Genomic DNA, 8,683 nt, shown 5'->3' on the forward strand with positions numbered 1-8,683 from the left:
CAAACGCCTTTAAGGTCCAACTTGATGACAAAAAACAAACACAGAAGACATATGCATAAAAACGAACATACTTCTTTGCAGACAATTCTAAATACTCATGAGTGGCGACTTTAATCTATTGTTGGTCGAGGTGAGCATCTGAGACACCCAGTCCCCAACCACTTTCATATATTTTGAACATGAAATATTAATATCTTACCATATTGTGGTCAAAGAAGTAGACCTACAACAACAACACATGAAGCAGACACACATTTGGATTTCCAAATTAGTTTAAATTTATATATCAAATTATAATCCTTTAAGTAAACTCAAAACTGTAAATTCTTTAAGTAAGCTCAAAACTGCAATTTGACATAGTTTGACAAATATTGAGTATACACAAAAATGAATTCCAAAACAAGCACTAATTCCATTGATAAAGCAATAATATATTATCTGTTAGATATGCAAATTAATTCAGTTTTGTTGAAGATGTCTCCCGTTGTATAAGCTTACAAAACAAGTCTGCAATAGCAAATTAGCAATAATTAACGCTCAATAACATTGAATTATTTTGGATATGTGTATCATGTTAACTTTTTTTTTTATAAAATATACTTCATAGACTCTTTTATTTTCAAATTCCAGTAGATTTTAACAAGTTTGAAATTGAATCCGATAAGTGAAACAAATACGCTAAAATTGGATCCATCTCTTCCCTAACTATGTCATTATTCCTTCTTTTCTTTTGGTTTCTATGCCCTCAAACGTTTCATATTGATTGCTTTCAAAACTTTAATTCTTGCGTACCTGATAAAGATTATTCAAGAAAAACGCGTTGTGCATGTGCACGTACATCATATCATACGGTTTCACTGCCAATGGATCTCGATATACTCCTACTGGTGAACTTTCAGTTCCAGAGGGGAACTACAAGCCCAGAAGCCAGGGTTTTGGTTTTGGTATGATTTAAACGATATATTCTGTCTGAAAATGTGCAGTTCTGACATAAAAATTGTGCTAAAGAATTAGATTGTAACTCTTCCGGGCAAAATTGACCTTCGACTGTTCTGTTTATGCTCTTTTGGTTTATATACACTTAATATTTTTTGCTTTCCAATTTAAACATTTGATCTTATTCGTACCTGGTATAGGTTATTCTAGAAACACGTGCATGGTGTTGTGTGCACCGAAATAATACCATACGTTATTAAAAAAACACGTGCATGGTATTGTGTGCGACGAGATCATATCATACGTCTTTAAATGTTATCATAATTTTGACGTGTTAAATCGCACGCCTCTCTTTTAGAGTTACATTTCGTGAAATGTAGTTTTTACCAAACTTCGCAGTTTTTGGTTATTAGATCTTGAAAACTATTATAAATTAAAGAAAAACTTAAATAGGTTAAATGGCCAAAACAATTAGATCTACAAATAAATCAACATGGTCAATGGCGCCTTATATGAGTTATTGGCCTTGAATTTATACCCTTTTTGCATTTTTAGCTCACCTGGCCTAAATGGCCAAGTGAGCTTTTCTCATCACTTGGTGTCCGTCGTCCGTCATCGTCCGTCGTCGTTAACTTTTACAAAAATCTTCTCTGAAACTACTGAGACAAATTTAACCAAACTTAGCCACAATCAGAGAGAAACTAAACAGACCAAAATATCAGCAATACAAGATCAACAAAATAGAGATTTTTGTCATGAAGTCTATTCTCGTCTACAATGTTGGAGAGTGTCCTTTGTTTGATATGCACATAGACCAAGGTGAGCGACACAGGCTCTTTAGAGCCTCTGGTTTGGTGAAACTATTGTAGATAAAGAGAGTCTTGATACTGTAAAAATGTTCAGCAAAATAAGATCTACAAATCAATCACATGACAAAAATCGTCAATTGACCCATTATAGGAGTTATTGTCCCATTGTCTTGGAAGGGGTTTTTTTTTATTCATTTTTCAGCTCTTTTTTTGCAGAAACTATTGCAGAAAGAGACCATCTTTATATAGTAAAAATGCTTAGCAAAATATGATTTACAAACAAGGAAACATAACCAAAATCGTCTTTTGGCTATTTATAGGAGTTATTGCCCTTTAAAGGCGATTTCTACACACTTTGCGTTTTTGCAGAAACTATAATAGATAGATAGAGCAAAATTGTAAATAGGAAAAATGTTTAGCAAAATAAAAACTTTAATTTACAATTGTTTTAACATGGCTTAAATCGTCAATATACCCCTTATAGGAGTTATTGCCCTTGAAGACGATTTTACTCATTCTTGCATGTTTTGCAGGAAATATGATAGATAAGGAGAAATTATCTATCAAAATGTTAAGCAAAATAATTCAGCATTGCGGGAATTGTCAATTGACCCCTTATAGGAGAAACAAATGCCCTTTGTCTATTATCTACAAAACTATAGTAGATCATAGTTAAAAACTGTCGAAAGCAAAAACGATCAGCAATACAAGATATAAATATGCAAATTACGAAGTTGAAGAGCACTCAGGACCCAAAATTCCGAAATGTTTTGCAGCTTAGATAATCTAAAGAGGATAAAAAGACCATCCTAGGTCAACTTTGGCTGATGAGGTTGAATAAAAGCACAAGATATGGCTTAGTTTGTGCACTATAGTAGTCATACTATTTATAAATAATCGAATCCAAGACACATTTTGGTAATAATTGTTTAAAGTTTAGTGTTCGATCACATTACCATTTTTATGCCTTATTAATAAATTTCTTTTTTCTGCCTCTCTACATTGCCTTCACTTTTATGCCTACCCTAACACATTTTATGGACGTTTTTGGTAAAGAACCGTGAAAGCCCAGACTTTTTTGGTTAAAAATTCCAGAACGTGTCCCTGTATATATATAATATATATATATATATATATATATATATGTATAAAGTCTATTTCAAGTATTGTCTTTTCAAAATAAAAGTCATTTTATCTATTTTCTTACCCTAATTTTCTGTCAGGAGGAGTTTAATACATGCACATAGAAATTTCAATCGGTACAATTTAGTCCATGGAGGATAACTTTGACATCATTTAGTTGAGCGATAAAGTAATTCGATGTAGCCGTGTATTAGGAAGTGGCGTGTAGTAAAGTAACATTTACTAACCAGTAACATATACTGACCAGTGTCGTTTAGTAAAGTATCATTTACTGACCAGTGTCATGTAGTAAAGTAACATTTACTGACACGTGTCATTCTTATTTTTCATTACGTTCCTTTTTAGAGAAAGAACAACTAGACCATATTAATTGATATTTTATGTAATTGCATATATTACTTTCAAGAGTTCGTTACAAATTGGCTCACATGGTTAATATGATCTGCTCTAATTTTGTTTCTCCAGATAGCAGAATTTTGGTAGTCCAAGTAATTCTTGCAGAATTAAATTTCAAACCATTATAAAAATGCGACTGTTGTTTAAAATATTTCCTATAAACATGACTTATACAATACTACAGTGATACTGAATATAGAAAAAAAACGTTGGAATATAGCAAATCTTGACTTGCATGCTTAGAAATTATATACAGATTAAAGCAAGACAACCTTCGTCAAAAAACAATCACATATGGAGTTGATTTTGTGTTTATCTTTATTGCCTGAGATGTAAAGTAATTTAGCCAACATGTTTCATAAATTAGACTATTCTTTGCTAAAAAAAAATCAATCGAAAAAAAAGGTCACAATCAAATTATCACATCAACTTTGAGTTAATATTTACGTTTTAAAACACGTTCTTTAAAAGTTAGATATATTTTGAACAAAATTAAATTAGTATCATAAACATTTTTATACGACCGCAAAAAAATTGCGTTCGTATATTGCTATCATGTCGTCGTCCGAAGACATTTGGTTCCCGGACAATAACTTTAGTATAACTGAATGGATCTGTATGAAATTTAAGCACAAGGTTCAATAGCACAAAAGGCAGGTTGGGATTGATTTTGGGAGTTATGGTTCCAACTGTTTAGGAATTAGGGGTCAAAAAGGGGCCAAAAAGGGCATTTTTCTAGTTTCCAGACAATAACTGTGAAATTGTACCACAAGGTTCCATACCACAAAGGAAATGTTGGGATTGACTTTGGGGTTATGACCAAACCGTTCAGGAATTAGGAGCAAAAAAAAGGAGAAAAACAAGGTTTTTCTGTTTAATGGACAATTACTTAAGTACAAAATGTATTAGTGTATGGATCTCTATTAAATTGAAACACAAGGTTCCATACCACAAAGAGAAGGTTTAGTTTGACTTTGGGGTTATGGCGCAAACCGTTCAGGAATAAGGGGCAAAAAGGGGGGAGGAACAAGGTTTTTCTGGTTTCCGGTCAAATACTTAAGTATTAGTCAATGGATCTCTATGAAATTGTACCACAAGGTTCCATACCACACACAAAAGGTTGGGGTCGATTTTGTGGGTTGTGGCTTTTATCGTTAAGAAACTAGAGGCCAAATAGGGACCAAAAACAATACTTTTCTAATACTGGCTAAGCTGGTTCTAACAAAAATTATTTCTGATCGATATAAAGAAACAACAAATACTGATATGGCAGGAGATACACACCAAACAGGGTGTGTAAATTATTATATTCAGTTTGTAAACAGATTTACTAAGTATTGCGCAACAGCAAAGTATTGCACAACAGCAAGAAATCTTCAATTGAAAATAAATACAAATCTTTTAACCAATTTCAATAAGGATTAATTTAAAGTCTTGAATTGTTTGAGGTTTTTACCATGTATTATTATATAGGATATTTGGACATTTTTTGAATAGGTCTACATTGAGGTCCAAAGGGTCCAAAATTAGACTTTGTTTGATTTCCTCAAAAACTGAGTTCTTATTGTTCTATGATATGCTGATTCTAACTGTGCATTCAGATTTTTTATTTTGGGCCCTGTTATCATATTAGTCCATATTAAGGTCCAAAGGGTCCAAAATTAAACTTTGTTTGAATTCATTTTTTTATATACATGTATATGCTGAATCTAACCATGGAATTAGATTTTGGATATTGGACCATTAAGTAGATTAAATGTCCCATTACAAAATTTTTAAGTTATCTGACCACATTTATTCTGTGTCAGAAATCTATAATGTGTCAAATATTTAATCACTATCCAAATTCAGAGCTGTATCAAGCTTGAATATTGTGTCCATACTTGCCCCAACTGTTCAGAGTTCGACCTCTGCGGTCGTATCCAGCTGCTCCAGGCGGAGCGGCTGGATGTGTTGATGGTACCATCTTTCCCCTTACCACAATATGTCGGTAATTTATCATGCATGAGGTACAGTGTCAATAATCTCTACAAATTTAATATTGCACTGTCGACGAGTATAAATAATTATATTTACGTCTAAAAGTGTACAAAAATACATCAATATTAAAAAAAGAAACAGTAAATACAAGTATCAATAAATATTTCGGATAACAGATATCCTTCATCAGTATGATGTAAAATGAATCTTACCAATTTAATTTGATTTCACTAAAACAATCTTAATACAAATTAAGAACCGAACCACGCTTGTATAATTCTAAAATTTCAAAAGTTCACGAAAATTTATTATTAACAACAAAGGCTGTGTATTTATGTATCCAAAATTAAACTAACACATCCAGCTACGGTTGTTTGCAGTGCGATTTGAAATACACTTTTTCATTGATCCCATTTGGTGCCAACGTTTTTAATTTTCTTATCCAAAATCTTTCCCCGAGTGATTTTCTCCTCCCTAGACTAAGCAGCGTTGTGGTTGTGGCTGTCTCTACAGGTAAAATACCGTTTGCCAGGCATTTTTGAAGGGTTCGTAAGTGGCAAGTTGATAGACAAAATGTCTGTTCCTATTCAACATACCTTTATTTTTTAAAGTTGCACTCTACATTTTCCGCCCTTCATCGCGGTCGATCCACTTTTCAGAACCGACTTATTGGATATATTTTTTTATTTCTTATTGTCCTGAATATGCATGAGATATTTGTCACTGAACGTTAATCAAATCCTAAAATAATTGTACAATTTTTAATTACTAGTATTTTATTGATGAGGACAATTTTGTTTCATTTTTAGGTACAGAAACCTCGACGTATACGCAGGAAGAGAGTTACCCGCAACGGACTTCTAGACAAGAACCACCACCACCACCTCCATTGCCTACGAAAACGGATAATTACAATAGAAAAATTCGTGCTTGGAACACTGGACCCCAACAAACCAGTAATTCAAGAAAAACTCAAAAATCCGTTAAACGTGTGACGACTGAAAATAATTACGGTACATATCCAGGTCGTAATCAAAAGAGAACGGATTATAATTACAATTACCAAACGACAACTGATGGAATACCGGGAAGTAGTGATTTGTGAAAGAAAACTCATATTCCTATTTTTGGTTTTTAAATATAATCGGTTTTCTAACCAGTTTTCCGAACGAATGTTTTCCGGATAATTTAAACAGTTATCAGTTTGTGATATTCTGAAAGACTGTGTGAGTGACGTTTTATAACAGATTAGTTTTATATAATAGCACTTGTGTATATATCGACAAATTGTTCTGACTGATTTTTTTTCTTTTTTGTTATGTTACCATGGAAACTTAAGCATTCCCTCTGATCTTCATCATTAGCTTCCAGCTACCTCTCACTGATCTCTGTTATCAAATTTGTTTCTTATCTGCTGTCTTGCCAAGCAGACGATCTTCGTATTGCATTATGGGTTATGTCACAGGTAATCTCGCGATATCTCGTAGCCGCATTGCAGCAATCATATTGGTTTACATAGAAACCTAATTTGGGGTTGAGCCATCAGAACGAATCCTTGTATCTTATCTGTGTATTCTTTTGATACATTATGTTATTACTGAGTGCAATCATCATAAGTTTTGACAATTCTGTCAAAATAAACACTTGTACATGATTAATTCATTAATGAAGTTGACTAGCAGCTATAAATATAATAACATCCAATAATTGAAATAGCGAGTCGCTAATAACATAACTAGATGACAAATTTCCCACAAAATTATTTACTTTTATAACTTTTGATTATTTGAAATTGATTGTGTTATAGATTACTTTAAATATTTTAAGAGCAAAGATGTTGATTAGAAAACAAAATTGGTAGGTTGAATTAAATATCTCCAATTTGAAAGGAAATTTATTGTTACATCGAAAGCAGATCAAATCAGAAACTAAACATAAAGCTTTATCATGTTTTTCATCAAAATATTTCACCCTAACACTAATTCAAGTGACAACAAAATGGCTAAGAACTGGCTGTTTTGATAAGTATTAATCCCTCATAAGTTCTAGTCTACAGTCGTGTACCTATAGTTTCGGATTATAACGGTGTATCGATAGGTACTGTAGGCCTATAGACTACAAATTTAGGAATGTTTTGTAATTTCCATTTTTAGAAATTATACTTAATAGCAAAAGTTGCAAGTTACATTAGTCTATGCGATATCAGTTATGTACACATACGTGTGAAAGTACGAAAATCTGTTATATTATGAGTGTAGCCCTTGTTTAAAACAAGTTCTTAAATAAATTTGACAGTTGTTTTGTGCAGTTAGTTTTTTTTTATTACGAACAAGAGTATCTCTGTTTTAAATTCAGTAGTTAAAACAGTTACTAACAAGACTGAATATGTCAAGTTGATCAAGTTTCTAGTTCTGTTTGAAACCTCTCATTAGCCAGTGCCATTCATCAAATTGCATAGACATATAAACATACCAATGGACAAAACGTATTACCGTGATAATTATGGTTCAAAGACAACTTCAACATTCCGGATTCTCCGGGCATAAGTCGTTATATGTCCAATTTTTCCAACCGAAAATTACCACTTAAAGCATTTGGTTCATGTCTTATTGCTTACATGAGCAACACGACGGGTGCCACATGTGGAGCAGTATCTTCTTACCCTTCCGGAGCACCTGATATCACCCCCGGTTTTTGGTGCATGGGGTTCGTGTTGCTCAGTCTTAAGTTTTCTATGTTGTGTTTTGTATTCTGCTGTCTGTCTTTTGGTCTTTTTCTTTTCTTTTTTTTGCCATGGTGTTGTCAATTTATTTTCGACTTATGAGTTTAAATGTCCCTTTGATATCTTTCGCCTCTCTTTGATTGTGACGCGTTGGAAGCCATTTTTGCATGAATATTAGTAAAGTAAACGTAGACGAGACGGCAACCATACAACAATGGTAATTTTTCATTGTAATCATTTGAACATACAATTATTATGACACCCCGAAACTGTGATTGATAAAATACACACGATACCAAAGCTTATAATCATGAACAACCATTCACAAATACCAGACTGAATTAAAAAAGTTACATGAGTCTTGTATGAAATGAGCAACAAGACGGATGCGAATAATCGAACTCTTACCTTTTCCGAAGCACATGAGTTCACCAGTTTTTATTGAGGTTCGTGTTCCTCAATTTTTATACGACCGCAAAAATTAAAATTTTTTTGGTCGTATATTGGTATGACGTTGGCGTCGTCGTCGTCGTCGTCGTCGTCGTCGTCTGGCGTCGTCCGGCGTCGTCCGAAGAAAAAGGGGCCAAAAATAAGCATTTTTGTAACTTTCAGACAATAACTTGTGTGTAAGTGTATGGATCTCTCTGACATTGTACCACATGGTTCCATATCACAAAGGGAATGCTGGAATTGATTT

At 33.2% G+C, this 8,683-nt stretch overlaps 1 protein-coding gene across 2 annotated transcripts in view; it reads left to right on the forward strand.

Moving 5' to 3' along the window:
• Positions 1 to 7,563, forward strand: part of LOC127710234 (uncharacterized) — a 29,998-nt gene extending 22,435 nt beyond the window's left edge. For both annotated transcript variants that reach the window (XM_052215999.1, XM_052216000.1), the window contains one exon: positions 6,074 to 7,563. In XM_052215999.1, coding sequence (XP_052071959.1) covers positions 6,074 to 6,369 — 296 coding nt within the window. In that variant the 3' untranslated portion in view covers positions 6,370 to 7,563. The remainder of the gene's footprint in view (positions 1 to 6,073) is intronic.
• Positions 7,564 to 8,683: the final 1,120 nt, after the last annotated feature.

Source organism: Mytilus californianus, unplaced genomic scaffold (genome assembly GCF_021869535.1).
Source record: "Mytilus californianus isolate M0D057914Y unplaced genomic scaffold, xbMytCali1.0.p SCAF_7, whole genome shotgun sequence".
NCBI classification, from domain to species: Eukaryota; Metazoa; Mollusca; class Bivalvia; order Mytilida; family Mytilidae; genus Mytilus; species Mytilus californianus.